Here is a 22,848-nt window from a genome sequence, read left to right on the forward strand (position 1 = left end):
ACATTCGTGAGCCATCGTCGCACCCGGCCGAGCTCGCGCACACACAGCAAAACCGGGTAAGGGCAACCGTGGCAGCAGCAATTAGTTTTATGATGGCTGGCGTAAATTAACGACAGTTCACGAACTGTTTAGAAATATTTCTCGGGCACCGGGCACGAAAAGACCAGCCATAGCGGTGCGCTAGTCTCCGTTAAAATCGTTGCTGACACACCAACCAATGCAATGAAAGTGCATCGGATAAGGCGTATCGGAAGCGGTGGTCGATTCAAGCAGCATAAGTGTGCTTATGCTTTGCGGGGTGAGGTGGGTGGGTGGTGTACACTGCACAATGGGGGCATCAGTTGGGCCACTTACCGGTCGCAACGGAGCAGGTTACGTCAGGACCGACGACGGCAAGTGAAGAATAAGACACGCAACGGCACGGCCCCATGTTGGACGAGGGCGGATGTGTGCATGCAGTCGTTGCTCCTCCACTGCTGGAAATGGTGAAGAAGACTATTCCAGCTAGGAAACAGTGGTACAACGGTTCGTTCATTCATGAGTAGGTGCTTGTGGGTTCCCGCCACACAACTAGAACCGTTCTATTGCTCTCTGTCTCTCTTTTGAGGGCAATGATGTCGGGTACGACGCGGTGTGAGTATCACATTCACATTCGCGTTTTCACCGTCGCTCGTATGTGCGACCGCAACCGATGATGTGTGTAGCGCAAGTAATTGCAATTTAGAGTTGTTTTCTAGAAATTGAATTCAATAATGATAAACTATTCACCGTTACTTCGGTCAGTGAGGCGTTGCGCGAATGGGAGGAGGGAAGCGTAGAATTGTTTGGCCGGGTTGCATTACGTCGCGTACGGCAACGGAGATGGTGGCAAGGTGTGAATTGAACGATTATGCAATCATTTGATTGGTATTTTGTTTCCAGTCGACAGGTTTTTTTTTGTGATGCAAATGGGGTTTTTTTAAATAAATGGTGTCATATTCTCGTTCGCTAATTTTCAATACAACCATTAATTAACCGTTGATGATGTTAAAGGTATACTGTACAAATGTCTAGTAAAAGCACAAAACATGAATTTAATTGAAATAATTGATTAATTTGATTATTCTGAGTAACTCGATAGTAAATTGGAATAGATATTTCGCTTCATTATTTATTTATTACAATTATAATGACTCTTAACCGTGTTACAAGCCATATATTGACTGCGTAGAGTACAAAGTCCTCAAGGCATTTCCTCCTTGTCAATTGTCTTATCCCGAGCATGCTCGGTTAATACACTAGATATATTAATTAGTGATAATTACAAGTAACAATACAAGCAATTTATTTTAAAACAATGTCCATAGTTGAAGGATGATAACATACATCGAATTTGCTGAATGTGCCAAGTAATTTTAATTGTATGCTAAGTCCGTACTCCGATCAGCTCATCCTAAACAATAGCATCGTTTACACGTTAGCATGAATAAGAGTCTTACTCACCCGAGTAAGTATTTCGAACAGCAAATACCAAGTATCTGCCCAATAGTTGTCCCAACTTAAGAAAAATTTACTTCACAGAATGGAGAACGTTATTTTCAAAGCAATTCTCCCAGTAAACCGACTTCGTAGTTGTTATGCTTCAAATTAGGACGAAAAGGTCTATGGGTTTTTTGCTAACAGAATACAAGGTAGTGATTGTTGTCTAAAGCTTAGTCGACAAAATGAACCAAAGTTTGCTTGGTTCCAATTAGTAAAATTCCAGTAGGAAAGAATTCAGATTGATGGTAAAGTTTTCAAATTATCAGGGCTAACTCAAGGTTAACAAGCGTATCCTACGTTTAAAACAATATTGTAAGGTCTGAAGAGCCCTTGCTCAGTTATAATATTTCAAAATTGAAACACTTTGTTGTGTTTATTTTCCATTACAATGGCCAACGGCCGTATGGTCGACAGAGTTTGCCGAAATATTCTACACAATCCCTTCAATAAGCAGTATCCTGATGCTTCAGGATGCAGAAAAATAAAATAAATTCAATGCACTTTTCAAGAAGCTGCCTTTAAAAAAAGCTATCACGCAGCACTGCGTTAATCGAATAAGCAACAGCTGGCAGCAATGCTTGGCGAAACGGGCAGATCTTCGCCGCAGTAGCTTTCAAAATCCGAATTTGATTGGATTCTGGCTCGTGTTTTGCAGCTATTTAACGTGGATTAGAATATTGATTCCGGCAATGTGCTCGCCCAATGGAAGTTGGATGAAAAAAGGACGAAAAAAAAACACGAGCATACAAGAAAGAAAGAAGGAGAAACGAAAACGATCGAATCATCGCAATCCAATTGCTTTTCGGAAAGGGAAATCACTTCAACCGATTATAGCTTGCTAAACTGACAAAGTCCAAACTCGCTTCGTTTGTCGTTTTTCTCTCTCTTTCTGTCTCCCTCTCTTTCTATACCTATCTAGCGCTATTTCTCTGTTTTTCTTACTTATTTTATGCGATCTGTTTGTCTGCCCCGCTCGTACCAAATCCGATTCCGCACATTTCGTTCTGGTCATTTACATAAGGTCCTTTACCACCCGTAAGTCTCCTTTCTGGAGGGGCGCATCGTCGGACAATTCGCCAGTTCGCGCATTGGTCGCAGCAACATGCCGTGATTACGCTTACGCTGACAGAACTTTCTTCATCACAGTTATTTACATGCAAATTATTGATTGTTTAAATGCAAATTTTGCAAACACTACCAGCGGGCGAAGTGGGAGCGTGGTGATGCGAAGAAGAAGAGGCAAAGCTTGTCCATCCCCTTCTCTCCTTCCGCGCGGGAGGAGCTCCTTGACTCTCCGCTTCAGTGAAACACCAGGCTTCTCCATCACGCCCTGTCTCGCCTATCTGTTTACCATCATGGATTAGGAGTTTTATGCCTTTCAATTACGATGGGTTTCGTCGGGGAGATATCGTCGTTCGGGCGTTTCAAAGCAACATTTCGAATGGGCTGAAAGATGGCGATGTTCTAAACGCAATTTAAAACGCTTCAATGGTAAATTCAAACCGAACAGACCGAAAGTGAGTTGGGTGCTTCGGTAAAAGGGGGGAAGGGGAGATGGAAAAACAACTGCTGCGGACAGCAACCGTCTAGCCGTCGTTGCATAATCGTAGCTTCACCATCCAGTAAATCGCTCCAGAAGACGCTATCCGTCTAGCTTGATCGCTCTGGCACGTGTCACGCTGTCACAACGTTGCTTTCATGGTAGTGTTGAGTTTTGAAATTGTTCCCCAAAAAAAAAAACGAAACCTCTCGAGTTGAGTTGAGTTTTAGTGGAAAAATAGTTGCACCTTAAACGAGATGAGACTCCCAGGTCTCGTTCGACGACAGCTCCGGCCACTGATGCCACGCTCGAACTATCTTAATTGAATAATTTAAATTATGAGTCGTTCGAAGCCACGAAACCATGAGATTGGCACAGTCATTCACCTTCGCTCCTGAGCCACCTTCATCACCAGCAACGGATACCGGAACGGACCCGGGAACGGAGTGGCACAACACAGGCTATTAGACGGCTAGGTGCGTTACGGTTTTTGGTGACGGACGAAAGAGTTTAATTAAACAATTTATGTTAATTGAAGGAAAACCGCGCTGATTCGATTCCCGCGTCCAATCGAACGCACGTCAAGCTTGGGCTGGGAGTTTAAGAAGTGGTTCGGAAATTCCTCAACTTTTGATACTGTTTCGGAAACTTCCCACCCGAAAGGGGATGGGATTGGGAGATGGAGACATTGATAAGCGGGAGCGTGATGAATTTTTGAAATCATGCCAGCGTAAGCGATATTTCGGAGCGTTTACTTCGTACGGGCCGGGTTAGTTTATGGTTGATTGAAGATTGAAGAAATTAGCCGTGCCGGGTAAATGTTGGGGCTTTTATTGATCGCTTTCGATCCGCGTGAAGGAGATGTGTGTGTGAGTGACGATATTCTTCTTGCGATGATTAGATTGTTGGATGATTGATGGTGATTGATGGTATTTTTGGAGACCGTGATTTGCTGAAAAATATAGCAAACCCGCAACGAACAGCAGATTTTTCGTGTAACAAACAGTTGAGTCTTTTTATTCGAGGTTGGCATATGTTTGGTGTATGCCTTAGCATTAAAGGTGACAAGATTTTTCATAATTTTGTGGAGGTTCTTTTGTGAATTCTAAATTATATGGAAAATCAAGATTTTGCAAACTATTCAATATTCAGATTTATGTTTGTATACTTGTTTGAACAATTATTTATTTATTCCATGATGACTGCGACGGATAATACGGCAATATCAACAAAGTGTTGAGTTTTTACAAATATTTCAAATTTTACAAGTCATTTCCTCCTTGCGAATTGCCATATCCCGGGCATACTCGGTTGAGTTTGAACAATTGTCATTATAGTTATTTTTGTTCTACTCTATCTATTTTTGAACTAGATGTGCAGAATTAAATTTCTATATTTTCGGTATTTTCGGTATTTTATAATTTCGGTATTTTCGTTTAGCAAATTAATTTTAAGTTGTGTTTATGAAGTTCTTGTAACTACGGTGCTCAATGAGTTTCCAAAGCATAATTTTTCCATTCAAAAGTAACTGAAGAATGAACTAAAACTTTCCAACAAAAATAAAAATCGCAAAGCGCTCCAAGCGCAAATTCTTTGGGAAAATTAAATTTATTCGCTTACATTCTTCCTTCCAACCCCATTTGTTCCTGTTGTTCGCTGCGAATCAAAATTCCATCGCGAACGTAATGCTAATATGACAGCGTTTCCGAAGCATCACCACGTCCACCTTTGCCCATCCCGACCCCACCGCCCCAGCCTTCCCTTCGATCCAACTGGTTGTGTAATTGCGTTTTGTTTCATTTAACTGTCCAGCAGCTGTCACATAAGCTGCACCACCGTATGTGGTGCTAAACCACGTCCAACTATCCCATTCTAGCGCTTCTGCACCGACCGCTTATGGAGTGATGCGTTTCCCGCTCTGTTCCCCCCGGCACTCGCTGTACTTCGCATCGCGCCGCCCGTTCCCCGGGCCCGCCAACAAATGCGCTGTCATGTTATCAAACGAATCAGCCCTAAATGCGATCTCTCCACCGTCATCTTCATCCATGTCATGGGTGTGTGTGTGGGTGTGTGTGCGTATGTGCGATTTGCGTGAGCCGCTCAGCTTTGTCCGGGATGCGTCGATGCTGTGGCGATCAGTAACGGATTGGAAGCGTTCGCGATCGTGCGAACGTAACGTGAGCGTGATATCGAGTGCGCGTACCGCGTAAACACAGACGGGAAGTTATCTGGTTCCGCGACATCTAAAGACTTCCCACAGGCAAAACGACCTGCCTCGGCAACGTATTGCGTTTTGCATAGCAAAAAAAGCGGTCATTCCGATAGGTGAACGTTCTGTTTTGTTTCGAACACGAACGGAGGTTAGAAGACATTCTAACATTTAATGCGTTCGTCGTACGGTGGCATCTATTTTGCATCACCAAGTTCTACGGTATTAGCATAATCTCCAATAAACGGATCTCGGTGAGCGGAAAGAGCAACGCTTACATAAGGTGTTTGTGTGCTGGTCGAAGAAGTTCGCTAGTGATGTTGGAGTGAAAGAATTAAAATAATTCAACTCCCCACCCCCCCCTACGTCCCGTTGAGACCGTATAGAAGCGATGCTGAAGTTGTGACCACTCAGTTCAGAGAGTTACTTAGTCGAGTGTTGGTTTGCTCCGGGAAGTGATCGGCCACAGGACGTTCGAGATCGCTTTCCAAAACAAATCTTCTGCACTGCTGTGAAAGTGTAAACTTCCATCTCCCGGAAGTACAGTGGGACGTTCCAGACGACCGGTGGGACGGTTACCGGTGCTGGTCGCCAGGCTGTTCACGGGTCTCGCTCTTCTAGCCAGTCTAGCCAGCGCGATAACCATCAATTAGGGCTAATGCAAATTACACGACCGAACGGGACCGAGAGACCAGAACAATGATTAATATGCAGCAATTACTGATGACCGCGGTCCGGTGCAGCCGGTGGCCAGTGGGCGATGGCGCACTGGTACGGCGTCGTCCGTCCGGCAGTGTCGCCCACGTGTCGTTGCTGCTAGCGCTGCTGACGGTGTTCGGTGCGGTGGACCACAGCCAAGGCTATCTGGATGACCGTCAGCCGGTGTATCTGGAGGCGAAGATCGGTTCGTACGTGATACTGGACTGTCCGGTCGATTTTCCCCAGGACGAACCCATACCGTACGTGTTGCACTGGAACAAAGACGTAAGTGTTGGTCGCCCCAATTCACCAGCCCTTTTTCGCCAATCGATCCACCCGACGGGATGGAATGGTTTGGATAAAAATTCAATTACGTCAGCTGCTGTTATTGCGATGCTACGACCCAAAAGAAAAGATCCACAACAACCACCATCGCACGCTGTGTCGTTCGACGTACAACGGATGAGGAACAACCAACAGGACACACGTCAGTTTCGCTTTGTTGACGATGGTCCAAAAATGGATTGCGCGATCCAATCAATTTTGTGGTGTAAATCGCTGTAAGCGTAAACATTATCCTCACACGTACATTGGTTCCATCATTCCATCCCGAGACCCATCATCGGTGATGGGAGATTTTGTTAAAAACAACCCAAGAATGACCCATAATATCGCAAGCTGTACAAAGTAATCCACTGTCAGCTGTCTCGGAAAGAGTCTCCACTCCATTGCGCTACCAGTCCCACAACCTTCGTGTCTTCCAAGTGGGAGATGCATCGCCCGGGTCTCCGGGAGTATCATTTCATTGACCGTAAAGTTTAAGGTCAAATTTATTATTATTTGTTTTACGCAACAGTGTGTTCTATGATGCGGTGCATCTATGATCCACCATCCGTCTCGCTCTGTTTTTTTTTGTTTCTGGATTAGTTTGTGTTTTCCTATCTCTTTTTTGTCTCTGTTTGCACTTGGCCCTTTTACATTCAACCGTACACGGAAGCATGCAACAGGAAGCCCCCCCAACCCAAAAGGCAGTCGTGGGAGCAGTCGTGGCTTCTAATGGTTGACAGGCTGAAAACGTGACATGCACGCGAACGGCTGCATGCAACGAATTGCAGTCCCGGGTTCCCGGCAAAGGTTTCGCGTGTGACCGGGTGAAAGATACACAAACAAATGCCCACCCACCCCACTACCCCAGCGTCTGCACGAAACTCCGCCAGTACCAGCGGACTCACAATGGTGGCTTAATCATTTGCCTGCGGATTGGCGGGTGAAAAGACGGGCGATGGGTTTATGGGCACGCTGCATTTTAGTGCACACTTTCGCTCGGATATTTCGCGCGGGATGAGATAAAACTTTATGACGTTTTCATTTATCGCCACCACCGTCGGTCACGACACCACTGGATGTAACGGGATAATAACGGGCCAATGCTCGAAGGTTTTAAAACCTTGTGTGACAACACCGAATGGCTACGTGCGCGTTTTATGGTGAAAAGATGAATTGTTTTATCGCAGATTATGTACATGGGGGAGGGCGTGAATTAAATGCCAGCAGAGCCTCGCAGGCGGAGGAGAGGGTTTTAAGCGGAATCGATTAACTTTGTGTATCGATTGAATGATCTTTTTTTTTGGGAGCTTATCACTAATCGTTACGGTTGTGGCTTGGGCGTTAAAATGGTTTTATGTGGAGGAGTCAACCAAACGCATGAACCGTTTAGTGATTTTGTGGGAGTGAAGGCTAGACTGATTCTGGGAATCATTTCCGAACAAACTTTCACACAAGTGTTTTTAGCTGTCGTGCTAATAGCTGGCTGGTTTACTGGGAAATGAATAGTAAACATTTATGATTTGGAGAAAATTTTCCCACATTCACATTTTGAAATGGCCTCACTTAATGCTCCCTTAACTTAACCCTCACTTAAATTCCCTATAGAAAGTTCCTATAACTATTAAAGAACCCGGGGCAATTGTTTGTCTATTTTTTTGAACATCTGTCTGATTAAAATTGGGGCGGCTCGGTGGCTTCATGGTAGCGACATCACACGACAGGACCGGATCAAAATCCAATCCGTACTAATCCCCCGTACGCAGGACTTGACTATCCAGCTACGGGTAAATAAAATCACAGAAAGCTAAAAATGGCAGACTTTCTTCCTCTTGAAGTTGTTGTGCCGATAAAGAAGAAGTACGATTCAGATTGACTAGATATCCTTTCGTATTAAGATGTGGTGGTTGCAGGCATATACTTGAATGAAAGTATTTTACAATACTAATATTTCAAAGCGATCAAGATATATTGAAATATTTTGTTCAACATTTCACGAAAGCTTAACTTTTATACAATTCGGGATTGAATGGTAATGGTTTTGAATAATTTGAATTTCGTAGTATAATGGTTTGCTCTTTACCTAGGTTCATATGACTTTGTTAACTTGAATGGAGCAGATATTTAGTTCAAGGTTATTTGAAGTTCATCTGAAGAAGTTTTAAACTCCTAAGGAGTGTATAGTGTATAACAATGGTTTAGTTGGGTAACCAACAATTTAATATCTCCTGCATTCAGAAACACTAATACCACCAAACCTTTGCAGTCTATTCTTGGATTGCAGTCTATGTGGATTAATAAAAGAAAGAATAAGTGTTACTAGAATAAAAAATGCCTACCTTTAGGCGTTAAACGTATGATCCAATACTTATCTGATTCAGTCTCACTCTTTTCGTAGTGTTTAGCAAATTTTATTTCGATAATTCGAATCACGTAATCTTTAGTGAATGTACATCCAGCTATTACACATTATTTTAATTATAGCAATTTTTGGAGCATCAAAACCATTCCAACTTGTTTATTATATCGACGAAAATTAAAATGGATTTCATTGAAATTTTACTTCAACGATTCTTAAAATGTTCATCAATTGCTGTCAATTATTGTATGTTGCTCAATTAAAAGTTTATGCCAGTACAATCAAATCTTATCATGATTTTATTTGTGATATTTGATACGGAATTGTTTTCAACAAATTTTACAAACCTTATGTTGTTAAACGTTGTTATTTCACAAACAATTTTTTTCCTGTTGATAAGCGACAGTTTGTGAGCGACTAAAATAGATCCTTGCACATCATACTGACACCGAACCACTGATCCCCATTGATTGCTTTTGAACGACACAGCTGTGCAAGCAAAGCGAATGTTTATTTTCACTTGAAATCAACGTGCTACCAAAACGCAGCTTATAGCCATCGCACGACGCCCCAATTGCCCACCGAACTCAGAAACCGTCACGAAAGTTTCACTGCATTTCCTTCACTGTTTTCTTGCTTTAATACCAAACAAACAGATAGAAAGGAAATAAACAATCACTCGACGCGCAAATGATTACCATTTGCACCTCCCACTGCATCAACGGGTGGTCCGAGAGATGTGGGAAGGGGGATAGGCCCCGGCTCTCCCGTAGGCAGTGGATCGTAATTAGCAAAAGCGCACGCGAGCCGCATTAATTTGCGCTCAAAACACTGGAAGCAAAAATCAATTCGCAAACCGTCCAGCGCATCCACTCGGACAGATTCGCGGACGCGGTTGGCTTCGGCTCACTTCCGGTGCCCGGATTCATGTTGTGCACGCGCACACAAAGAGGTGACGAATGGTTTGGGAAGATGAAGAGCCGGGGGAATTGTGGCAGGTTTATGCAAATGCAAATGAGAAATCTTGTGCAGCGGTGGTTTTGGTCCGGGGCCCAGAGCGGTTGCAATCGAGCGAACCAAGTGGGTGACCGAAAATGGTGGACGGATGGGATAATAATGGAAGAAACATACATTTGGGATGGCGTTTGGATTGTTCGTGTGTTTGCGTGTGACATTAATTGAAACTGTCACCGAATGTGGGGAACACTGTGCGGCTTTTTGTGTGTGTGTGTTTTTTTATGCCTTAATGAAGGTTTGTTGTGTGTTACATTGTTTGGCCTTTTTTTAACACTATTGAGTTCGCCATAATGGAAATGTTTTTAATACATCCGCTAGCATCCATGGTTTGCACAGGTAAAATCACTTCGTAGCAAGTTTTTTTTTTCAAACAATTTGTTTAAAAAATAGTTTTTTTAACTTATTATAGTAACACTAAACTTCACTTTATCAGTCGAGAATTAATCGAATAATCTTTTAACTTTAAATAAGAATCGTTGATTAAATCAACCAATGGTTGTGTTATAAAATATATGCAACTCCTCTGACACGGCCACCCAAAATTAGCTGCAATAACCTTGAGCTCCACTTTCGGTCGAAACGTTAAACAGGCCTATTGCCATTCCGGCCGAGATCAACCAAGTCCCACCGCTTAACCGTTGTGCATATGCTCCCACCCACCCAACCTTCGGGTTCCCGGGTCCCGGGTCGGCTTTGCCAGCTTATGGTTGGCTTAAATGATATTGTCAATAAATTCATTACCATTTCTAAGACAGCATGACCTTAATTCGATAATGAATGGGATGCTGCGGTCAGGTCGCCAGTTTCGCAGTGGAGTCGCGGGTGCGCTACTGCACGGCCGTTCGCTGACAGTTGCTCTAGCGTTGGGTCCGTTTGCCAATTTAGCGGGATGAGCCATCGCTTAACAAGTGCCGTACCCCGGCGTTTTGGCGTTTGTGACCGGCCGGAACCGTTCCATTTCTGCGCGGCAATGGCAATTATCATTTCATTTGCCCAGCACGCCAATAGGACGGAGGGGTACGGTGAAACGCGAAGAAAGGATAAGAACAGATGACTATCTTGACACCCAAGTCGTACGGCCGTACTTTTGGTCGACCGGTTGATGTGGTTCCGACGGCAAAGCGTTGCGTGCTTTCGGCCTGAAACGTGCGATTGTTTTAGAAGCGATTGTGGCACATTTTCTCATGCCATTTGTGTTAAGAGTTCAATTCAGCATTAATCATAATTCTTGGTTAGGTTAACGCGACAACACTTGTGCAGCTTCTTTTCTAATCCATTTTGATCGCTGCTGTTTGATGCGAGATATCGACGATGCTTTTTAAATGGAATTCGTGGTATTGCTACGAGAAACAGTGGGAAATATCTTCGAAAATATCATTACCCAGACAAGAATTGTAAGCAATAAATATATTTACTTTCCACAGAACAAACCCGTTTTCACGTTGTACGACGGTGTACTAAACGCTTACGAAACCTTCATTGGACGGGTGACGCTGCTAAACAACGACATTCTGTACGGCAAAGCCTCACTCAATCTCACTTCAATACGCGAAAGTGACAACGGTTGGTACGAGTGCAAAGTGATCTTCCCGAACCGTGTGCCGAACAAGCGCAACAATGGCACCTGGTTTCACATATCCGTTCTAGGTATGGTGGTTAGATTGTTAAACTAACATCGGGCAACGATTTAAAAACTCGTCATCTATTTCCACTAAAAACGCAGGTGGCACATTACTGCGCATTCCACCCGTCAATCAGACCGTGCTGGAAGGTGATCCGGCATTTTTCCACTGTGTCGTGCAGAACGCGGAAACGATGTTCGTCGAATGGTACAAGGACAACGTGTCGCTGCTCGAGTACTACGATCTTTCGCACCGTTCCATGATGGGACCGGACGGCAGTCTTACGATCAATCCAACACAGATGAGCGATCTCGGGTTCTTCACCTGCGAGGTGCGCAACACCGCCAACGATACACAGTCGGCTAGTGCGTACCTGAACGTACAGTGTAAGTAGCAATCGTTTGTCAATTGTTACAGAGAAAATAAGACCAACTAATAATCGACAAATACTGTACAGATAAGGCGAAGGTGGTTTACGCACCGAAGGAGGTATACATACCGTTTGGGGAGTCAGCAGTGTTGGACTGTCACTTCCGATCGAATCCACCATTGAAGAATCTACGATGGGAAAAGGATGGCTTCCTGTTTGATCCATACAACGTACAGGTAAGAGTAGAAGTGATAGTGGTAAGAGCTAACTAGCTTCATATCCAACGAGACTTGTTATATTTGGACTTCTTTGGCTTATATCCGGAGTAAGTCTATTAATCAAAGGTGGTCTTTAACAAGGTTTGGTTAGGATCTCCACAAGTATCGTGGCAACTACTCACAACTCCACTCAGAAACCATTTAACCAATTCTCCTTCTTGGAGTCCTTATCCTCAATGGAAATGACTCCCGCCTACTATTATTGCTCATTTCCCCATGAATCTTAGAAATGTGAAGTACATCGAAGAGGTCTCCAATACATTATTTCCACTAAAAAGCACGATCTGGTGTAAAGTACCTGACGGTACCTTGGAGTATATAAATTACTGGTACTACGGGATCTGACCTTTTCTGAGCTTTTAGATCATGTAGCATATGCAAGTGCACCACTCAGACGTAAAAGGTAACGTGTTAAAAACATGAACGCTTACTAGAAAGCTTTAATGGAACAATACAATTCCAATCCTAAAATTTATTTTTTAAATTTTTAAAAATAGATTATTTATGCTCTACATTATAGCCCTGCCTTTATACATTGTTCCAGAAGAGTCTGTATTAAAAAAGTCGTGTTGCTTATGACTGATCATTTCAGGGTGTATTTTATAATCGCAATGGTAGCCTCCAGTTTGACAAGGTGGACGACTCACATGCTGGCCGATACTCCTGCACACCTTACAACGACCTCGGTACCGATGGTCCTTCCCCGATCATTAGCGTGATCGTACAGAGGCCACCGTTTTTCACCATCAAACCAAAGCTCGTGTACGTCACCAAGATGGGTGGAACGGTCGAGATGCACTGTGACGCCCGCGATCGTGACGGTTATCACGTTCCACATATAGCGTGGGTTAAGGTGAGAAGTTACCAAGGGGAAATTTACCTCAATAAATCTTATGTTCCCTAACCATTCGCCTTTCAGAAAGATGGAAGCCTTCTCCCGTACGGTCGGTTTTCCGTTAATGGGGGAAACCTAACAATCGAGGACATTGTGGAGTCAGATCGTGGAATCTACGGTTGTCAAGCGACGAATGAGGCCGCTACGGTGACGGCCGATGCTGAGATTATGATAGAAAATGTATCCCCACGGGCACCGTACAATCTGACCGGTAACAGTACCGACACGTCGATCACGATTCGTTGGGCACCGGGATACATTCGCCAGTATCTGGAGTACATCATCTGGTATCGGTTAGCGGATGCACCCGAATGGCGAACGCTGAAGGTAAACAACAAACACATTCTGGAGGCAACGATCACAAATCTTCAGCCTGCGCGGGAGTACGAGTTCATGGTGCTGTGCCAGGACAACTATGGCGATGGAATGTTTAGCAAAGCGTTCCGTTACTTCACAAAACGTAAGTATTGGATACCTTGTTTGGTGAAGTGATTTGTATTTAAATGACATTTCTGTGACGCGCCAAAGCGACTGAGTTTGAGCAGCCGGAAAATGGACTGCAAGACGCCCTGCTACAGTTCAGCCAGATAGGATCACCAAGGAATTTTCACGTGCGCAAAGAGCAGGACCACTTCGTTGCCCGCTGGGAACCGCCGGAGCTGGGATTGGATCAGCTTCGTTTCTACATTCTACGTTGGTGGATTGAGCCACAGCACAAACTGCACGGAAGTGCGGAAACATCCGAGACGAACTACATTCGTAAGTATCAGAACATACCAATTGAACCAATGCTGCCTTTCATACGGCATCCATCACTTTTGCATCTTCAACAGTCGAAACCCTGGACGAGGACGAAATGTACACGTTCCAGGTGTTTGCTCTATCGACGACCAACTACACGAGTGGCAGCAACGAGTTTGAAATCTACGTTTATCCCTACCGGCGCGTCAAGGTGATGACGGTCAGTGGCGTACTCATACTGCTGTTCTGTCTCGCGGTCATCAGCGCGCTGCTCTACATGAAGCGGAATCGGATTCGGAAGCTGCGCGAAGCGGAGAATGTGAAAATATGAGACACTTACACGCACAGTCAAACAGCTTGCAAAACACACACCGAAGTTTCACAGAGCTGTCGTCCGGGGCCACAAATGTTTCGCTTTGTTCTCACGTTTTTGTCTTCATCTTCGACCTGCGTGGGATGATGACCACGTCTCGATATCGACCTGCCGTAAATTAGCTGCCCTTCCCGGAAGTAATAGTAGTGCTAGTAGCAAGCGTTCTCGTTGCTCGTAGACATTCGTTTAGGAAATGAAAGCAAGAACTGTTAAGCACGGGCCTATACCTAAAACAATATTAATCGAAAGACGTAAACAACTGGAAACCGTTGCGGTTGCGTGCTATGCTAGAGAACACAGAAGAAAATAATGGAAAACAAATAATTACTATCGTGAAATAGTAGAACGTTCAGTTTGTTTATTTTTTTTGTTTAGTGCGAATGAATGAGATCTTGTCATTACTAATAATAAACGAATTAAAGATAAGAATTGATGTGTTGTAGTTGAAAGCTTTCTTATTTTCTATATTTTATAAATGAAAAAATAACCATAGCGTGCTCCTGCTAAGATCACTACTTTTTCTGTTTTTATTTCTACCCAATTAACCAAAATCTGTATTACAAATATACCCAAGCAACAATTATGCCCAAGTGACATAACACATACCAAACAGGTTTATTTGCTATGGTACACAGGTTAGAATGGGTTTACACAAAAAAGAGGTCCTATATATTCCTTCTTTAATCTTTGAAAGGTATCCTAAAGTATGGTGTGTACAATTTAAAATAAAAAGTATATTCCTGAGCTACTCATGAGATACTTAGAGCCCTCATCATCATGAGCAACGTCAGTTCCCAGAATATCCTTGAAAAGAATGGAAAAGAATGAATGGGATTCCCCCATAATGGGATTGAACTTTGCATGAAAGGAAAAGCTACACTTTACAAGTTTAAAACATCATATCATTTTCTGTAACACTGCACCGCCGTTGGAGAATTTTAATCAATTATTCAATGCCGCGAATAAACGACCATTATTTCGAGCATGGTTCCTGCCAGCACAACCAAACACACGTGGCTGTAACAGAAACCATTCGCGCAGCATTATCGAGAGCCACTTTACAGCAATACGGCGGCCATCGTACGTTTATGCCCCTGGCGGAACAATGCTCATGAGAATGCCAATGATACCGGCACTGATGACGATGATGATGGTGGTGGTGGTGATGATGCTTATGTTAATGCAGTGTAGCACAATGAAACAGAGAAAATAAACTAATGGCAACAAAATTGAGTTCAGAAAGCCCTCCGCCGCTGACAATGCTTTCCTGGGGACGGCCGGCGTTCAGCGGCAAAGCAGCGTGATGCTGAGCGTCACACAAAAGGCTTTGAAAGCTTCCACCTGAACATCGTCACCAAGGCATTGATAATTTATAACCCATGTTATACGGCGAAGTACTAGTCACACTAGCGGTGGTTTGAGAATAATTCCTGGCAGGAAGTATGATCCAACGTTCGTCAACAACAACATCGCTGTCGTCGACATGCTGTATTGGTTAGTGAAAGGATGAACGAGTATGATGTGGTACTGTAAATATGAAAATGATTATTATTAGACAAAGGAATGGTGTAGTAAGTTAAACAATACTATGATGTATAAACGAAACAAACGACAACTTTGTTGAAATGGTAAGTAATTGAACAATTTTTATGTACTTGGTGTAAGCTTTGGCCACCATTTCCCGCATGCTGTGTGCACCTCAAGGTGGATGAAAACGACGAGTTCATGCTCTCGAGCCAGCCTACCATGCTGTGTAGCCTGCCGAGCTACATATTGAACCAGAATCAACTTTCCACGTGGAGTTGGTGTAAATTTACGCGAGTTTCCAGTTACCACCAGACGCATTCGCGAAACAATGCAACAGCCTGCACAACATTATGCATTACTATTGTTGTCCTCAGCCTCACTGTTCAACGTGGCCTAGCAGGTGACTGTGACAGTGTGGGCGCTCGTGGTGCATGCAAAATGAGTGCAAAAGGCTGCTGTTAGCGTTATGAGTGATTGTACATTTGTCGAATGCTCTTTTTTCCTTGTTGTGTTACCGTAATTTATGACTTCTGAACAGGAAGCTGCCTGTACGGTTGATGTGACACGAATGTCTACACGAAAAACGCTGAACATGAGCACCTGCAATGTGCAATGGTGGTAGGCAAAAGGCGAGATGTAGGGCCCTGTCGTCATGGAGAAGGAGCTTCGAGTGTAAGGTACTGCCGTGTTTGAGAATAATGCGTAATCAAAAGGATTCGGTTGAACTTTGGGGTATGTCAATTTAATTTACCGCAGTGTTGAGCAATGTTTAACAATGCTTGTTTTGTGTGCTATTTGGTTGTCTAGCGGTAAAATACCGAATATATTTTATGTTCTCTTTACAAAACTTTCACTTTTGTTTCTTAAATGTAACTGAAGAGCTTACATCAATCTCTGATGTTAAAATATTGGTTCTCCAAAAATTTAGTAATCAATGCTTGTGGTAGCATCTTAACAACGATGAAGCTATTTTCTGAATTTTGTTGTAGATGATGCCAAAGGTACAATATCAGCTAATACAATATAATACAGAGTAATAAAATGAATATAACAGGCAGATGAATAACGTGGTTTCATAAAGCCTGAAAGTATGCAATCATTTGATGGGGATTACAGTTACACTTCTAATGATTTTTTTTTATATTTTATACTCTCAACCGACTATGCCCGGGATAAGACAATTCGCAAGGAGGAAATGCCTTGCAAAATTTGAAATATTTGTAAAAACTCAACACTTTGTTGATAATACGGCAAACGTATTATCCGTATCGCCGTCATCATGGAATAAATAAATAAATATTTTATACTTTTCGGGGTTAACATATCCGCCAAAATTTTAAATTATAGTCTGTGGAAAATCACAGAAAGGCAGAAATGGCAGACCTCTAGACCTCTTGAGGTTATTGTGTAAATAAAGATGAAAAAGAAAGTTCACACCAAAAATTGGATATGTTAAATGATTTTGAATTAAGTTAATCAGAAATTTGTCTCAATGATTGACTCAGATCCTTCATTTTCTGGCAAGCAAACCCCCATTCGACTTTGTCGTGTTTATGTGGTTGAAATAATCGCTATTAAATGCATAATGTTCCCTGATATCAAACGTTTGGCGCGGGTTTTTTGTCTTCAAATAGGTTCATTAACATCGGCTAGAGCCGGAGAGGAAACCGGGCGGGAAAACTCCGTAAAAGTCAGCGGCGTTTGCCATTTGTACCGGGATAAGGGAGTAAAGTCGTAAAAAAAAGCGGCGAAAAAACAGAACACATACTCTTCAATGGCAGGCGGCCCAAGCAAGTGGCAAGTTCGTGGCGTAAAAGTTTCACCCACGTAGGCCGCCAACCGGTGCAGAGCCCGAGAGCCCGGGCATTGTTCGTCAGACAGCACACAAAGTTATTCGTGCATTATGAAGTTTAGGAGGTTGCGCGAACCTCGCAGCAAACGAAATAAGTTTCCCAGGCCAAGAATAGCAAAACGGAAAAGAACACAATATGAGAAAACAAGTTACAAAGTACAGCAAGCATACAACCACCCACCCTCCCCCACACACACACACACGCGCGCGCTCTTCGGGAAAAACCGGAAGCGAAGGGAAACGGAATGGGCAAAGTGAATCAAACGAGCGTTCGCTAACGGTGGAAAACTGGTGGGAGGTTGCAGATAACCGGCGGTGGAAGAATTTTAGTCCGAGCGCATAGAGCATCGTACAGGAACTTACTTCCCGCATTCAATTCTAACAATAAATTCGCGTATGGAGAGCTTCGGGGTACCGAATGGCAACGAGCGACGGTTAAAGAAGAACAAGCACTTCCTGTACTCTTCCTGTACGCTTCATGAGAGAAGGAACAAAAACACCATTCTGATCCTTTTTCTTCGAGTCCCACAGCTTCGCTACCCTTTGCTAACCCTCGCGAAAGCACGCTAACAAGTTGAACCGGGCCATAAAGTGAACCTGGAAAGAGAAGCTGGCACGTCTCGGGCAGAGTGAGAATCGTGAAGATCGGTCGAATAGCCAACAGGGTACGTAAAAGGATGAAATAAAATAAAACACCTTCGTGCCGCCAAACGGTATCCTCATACTCGGCGAGTGATAGTAGAAAAAAAGCTCCCCAGCACATCATAGCAAACGCTCGAGAACGGGTTGCAGGCCACGGGACACGTTGCAGGGGGAACACATGGAAGCAATGGTTTGGGTCGCTCATACCGAAAGCAAACCATTGCCATGTGAAGAATATTTAGATTTGCATTGTTACGTACGGCGGCAGCACCTACGGACGGATGTTGCAGCTTTTCGTTGCAATTTTCGTTCAATCTTGTTCATTTTTTTCAATTTGTTGCCAAAATTTTTTCACAACTTTGTATTTTTGTGTCGCTTTTTTATTTTATGAAATGGCTATGGTTTTCTTTTTTTCGGCAAAGATAACTTTAAACATTCAATAGTATTTTTACCGTGTTTGCTAAAGTTATATCTCATGTTTTTGAGCATGGTTTTGAATTCGTCCTTGTTCACCGTGTGCCCAAAAATATGTATTTTATTTATTTTTTATCAAAGATAGAATTGGAAAGGAAGAATTGTAGAACAAATAACCTTGGAATTCATCATTCTGGGAAAGTCTTCGCGTGAACAACTTTGATTTTTTAATATACAGTTTCATTCATTCATCCTCAAACATTCCCTAATTTCTGAGGAATCATGAATCTCCTTCGTCTTCTTCTTCTTGGCCTGCTTTGGACTGAGGACGTCGTGTAAACATGGCCAGGTCGCCAATCTGCTTCCAGGAAATTTGGTCCAGGGCTGCATTCCTCCATTCACGGTTGCAACCAATCTCCGACAGGTTCGACTCCACCTGATCCTGCCTCCGAACTCGCTATGCTCCTCTACGCCTCGTGCCGAACGGGTCATTAACAGGCACCTTTACGGTAGGGCATGAGTCCGGCATCCTCATCACGTGCCCCAACCATCGTATCCTTGTATCGTTTTTGATTAAGTCTTCTCGATCATAGGAGTTTGTAGAGCCCACAATTTCCCTGCGCCTTCGGATTTCACTGCTTAGGTTTTTGTCCGAAATTACAATCGTACCAAGCAGAACACCTCTACCACCTCGAGATCGTCGTCGTCAACTGATACTCTACTTCCGAGTCGGGCTCTATCACGATCAGAGCCTCCGGCAAGCAGGTACTTCGTCTTCGTCGCATTGCTCCTCAATCCAATCCTATCAACCTTCAGTTGCTTTTCAGTCGGGTGTACGCATCGTACACTGCCGTAGATGTCCGTGCGATGATGTCATCGGCAAAGCCAAGGAATTGGAGAGTTTTATCCAATAAATTTCCTAACTCTAATAAATATGTATCTCCATCGTTCTTAAAGCGTTCCTCAACCACAGAAGATCCGAGAAACTCTTAACATTTAGAAATGATCTAAATATTTATGAAGGATTTTATGAAAACATAGAAATATTATGGAATAAAGTGTTTTTAGTTCTTAGCTACTTCGATTTATATAGCTGTATGTATAAATCACACACATCACGATGTAGTTTTGAATGAATTTTGATGACGAGTAATGCTTTAGTTAATTTTAATGATTCATGAATTTTTAGAAGTTTTTTCGAGTTTTAGAGTTGACTCACGATATGAAACACTCTTCTGTGAAGATTCATTTGGATGACATAAGATATTCCATAAATTACTCTCCTTGAAAGATTCTTCTCAAAGCTCAACGCTACAAAGAACAACTTTCCATACATTTGACCACCAAAAAACAAAAAATGTTACCCGTTTTAAGGGAGCATATTTTAAGCACTTCTTTCTGCTTCACACTCATTTCCCGGATGGCGAAAATGAACTCCAGGCGAAATTGTAAGCAAAAAACCGCCAAGAATGGCCGTCTTTCAGCAAAGCCGTATGCAGTTGAAATTAACCATTCCCTTCACGTTCGCGTGTTACAAACAAAGCAAATAAAAAAGCTCCCTAAACTTGCAAACATGTTGTGGACATTGTGAGCAACTAAAAACAATGGAGCAAAAGCGAAAACAAGCACAATGCGGTACCATTACCAATGCTGGCGGCAACTATTCAGTGAAAGGCAATGGAGGGAGGGAGGAGAGTAGGTGAACAAAACCCCAAAAACAGAACAGTGAATAGTAAACGGACAGGGCAATCGGTAGCAATGATGCCGGTCCATTATTTACGTTTCGGTATTGTTCCCACTGAACGTTGCAAAAAACGATAAACCTACGGCTGGTGCGTGTGTGAGTGTGCAGGAGATGCAAGAGTTATAGCGCACACATTTTAATGGAAGTTGAGGTTTTTTCCTGTTTTTATTTGGACAATTTTATTCATTTGCAAACCCAAAACGGGAAAAACTGCCAATTAAGCGTCACATTTTTGGCCGGAATACCGATCGAAGTAAGATAAATTTGCAGGATTAATTTCGTACAAAAACCCGTGCCTCCATTCATTGCATTCAGATGCTATTTTTCCCTGGGTTCTGATTTCCTCGACAGTGTTGTTGATGTTGGGTATTGATTGATGTTGGCTGGTGGTAGGAATCATTTATTGTTATTGGTGATGTGCTGTAATTGGAACTTTTTCGAGTGATAATTATTTGTCATACATTACGCATACGCGTGCGAATGTAATCAAATGCCTTACAACAGGGATTTGTGGGAGGATTTAAATCCATCAATGCCATGTAACGGATGTTTTTTTTTTGTCTGCAGCTACAACCATTTTGTATCTGCAGCTGATCGCTTTTCATTAAAAATCAATTGTTTCATTCATTTGATATGCTGTACTATGTCAAATTTTCCATGAATTCCTGTCTCAATTCTTTTAAGCAAATAGTTCATTCGACGTAAGAGACTGACATTTAATTAATTTTAATTTCAAATTCGATTTGCTTAAATGAGTTGTGTTGTGAGTTTTGCAATCCAATTGCAATTAAGTTTATATTAGAAATCTCTCAGTACAAAACAGAAACACATACTCGTATTCAATCAATTATCTGACCAGCTGACAGATGAAGAACTTTTCAATTAGTTTTGCTAATTTCAACCTCTTTTCTAACCATCACAAAAGCCCTTGGCAATTGCAGCAATTACAGCTAAAACCAATAATCAATGACGTCGGCGTTGCTCGAAGCGAAAGCAAAATGTGATAAGAAACAGATAAACGAGTGCAATAAAACAAAATCACTGTAATTAGAACGAGAACCAAAACGAGTGGACACCAGCATCGGTAGATCAATGGTACAAAAAAAAAAATCAGGACGAGAAGAAAAAAACTTCCAGGGTCAAACAAATGGTAAAGATGCTTCCAATGGTTCAACGCGCGCTCGACAGCTAATAGATGCCCAGCTGCAGGAAGGTTTTTGCAACATTTGTGTCAAGCTGCACTAAATGCATTGCAGTCGGAAAATTAAAGGCAAAGGAAATGCCAAGAGCCAATTAAGCGATTCCAGGCTGTTCCGATCGATTAGTGCGCGAGTCGAAAGGACCACTCCTTCACCGAAAGTCTGATTGCAGTGTGCAATCTGTTAGTGCGGAAGTATCGGAAGTTTGCGATCAGAAGTATTTCTTCCGAACGATTGTCGTTCACTTGGCCATTGATTATTGGCATGTGTTTATGAGAACATTTCGTGCCAATTGTTTGCCATCCAACCTAAAAGCTCCTTCAGTCAGATTTTGTGTACATTCTTGTCTCTTTTTGAGGAGCGCTTTCGAACAAACTATAGCAAAAATACACAACATACATCCATTACCATCTCGGGATCGATGGAAGGGAATTGACTTAAGGTGCCTCAGCTCAGCGGCCGACACACCTAAGGTGATAGCTTTCTTTCCGCGATGGAACAGCGAGAGAGAAAGAAAGAGATGTCATCGTTTGTGAGCACCGGAACAACCTCACAGGGCAGGACTTATAAATTCAGGCAACATACAGTCAATTTATAAATTTTAATGAACCTCCACATCCAGGGATGGTTCTCCACCCGAAGACCGACACGACACGTGCCCAGGTCGCCAGATCGTAAGGACACGAACCATGTTGGGCCATGTGCACCGGAATTGTACACTCGACACACACACACACCCGAAACCGTGGATTCTTCTGCTTGGGAAGACTTTTGCCTTTTCTCCAAACCTGCCAAAAGAGCTACCATGCGAAGAAAACGCTCCCCCTGCATGGGCTTGACATAACCTCCAAAGGGTGCTCTGGGCGGTGAGAAAGCATTGAAGGAAGCAAAGGGAAGAGTCGTACCTGCAGACACGTACCGGATCGGTACCGACCAGGTGCCGTTGACTACATCCACCAATTGCCCCTCTGCCGTGTAAAACAGAAACAGCAAACAGTATTCGTTTCAAGAGTTTAAACTTTTACGACATTGCGTTCATGGGGGGGAGGTTTTTTGTCCAACCGGATCGTGTAAGATGGCGTATGGTGCGGTTTTCCTTGGGATGTTCGCAAACCCTCCCAATGGATTCCTTTACGAGGGTACACACCCACACACAACCTTGCCGTCAACAAGTAACCGAATTTTATGATATTTTATCTGTTTCATTTAAGTACACGGTTGCCGACAGTTTTCCCGCTGCTACCGGTGGGAATTGGCCGTGGAAATTCGGCATAGGCCGTTAGGTTTTTGTTTATCCTTTTCACGCGTTCACAACCAGATGCGTGTGAAGAACGTGAACGGCAACAGAACATTCCACCCACCGAGGTACTACAACCCCTCGCCCGTCGATGCATGTGTGTTTGTGTGTGTTGATAAGGGAGAAAAGTCATTTCCACACAAGCCTCCTATAGCAACCGCGCCTTGGCAGAATGGTGCCTAGTTATAATTTCGTCACCTGCAAGCGTCATACCGTGGCGATCCT

The 22,848-nt window shown here is 43.2% G+C and overlaps 1 protein-coding gene across 1 annotated transcript; it reads left to right on the forward strand.

The window, feature by feature from the left end:
- Positions 1-5,969: 5,969 nt before the first annotated feature.
- On the forward strand, positions 5,970-13,906 carry LOC128712250 (protein borderless). The gene is made up of 8 exons (XM_053807146.1): positions 5,970-6,254; positions 11,094-11,316; positions 11,393-11,677; positions 11,749-11,897; positions 12,532-12,792; positions 12,859-13,294; positions 13,363-13,593; positions 13,668-13,906. The coding sequence occupies exons 1-8, from the start codon at positions 5,970-5,972 to the stop codon at positions 13,904-13,906; spliced, it is 2,109 nt and encodes a 702-aa protein (XP_053663121.1).
- Positions 13,907-22,848: the final 8,942 nt, after the last annotated feature.

This window comes from Anopheles marshallii, chromosome 3 (genome assembly GCF_943734725.1).
Source record: "Anopheles marshallii chromosome 3, idAnoMarsDA_429_01, whole genome shotgun sequence".
Lineage (NCBI taxonomy): Eukaryota > Metazoa > Arthropoda > Insecta > Diptera > Culicidae > Anopheles > Anopheles marshallii.

Bases quoted from the DNA above. Each gene is read 5' to 3' on its own strand.
- LOC128712250 (XM_053807146.1), top strand. From the start codon at position 5,970: ATGATTAATATGCAGCAATTACTGATGACCGCGGTCCGGTGCAGCCGG. The intron at 6,255-11,093 runs GTAAGTGTTGGT...TACTTTCCACAG, and splicing joins TGTTGCACTGGAACAAAGAC to AACAAACCCGTTTTCACGTT. The intron at 13,295-13,362 runs GTAAGTATTGGA...GACGCGCCAAAG, and splicing joins GTTCCGTTACTTCACAAAAC to CGACTGAGTTTGAGCAGCCG.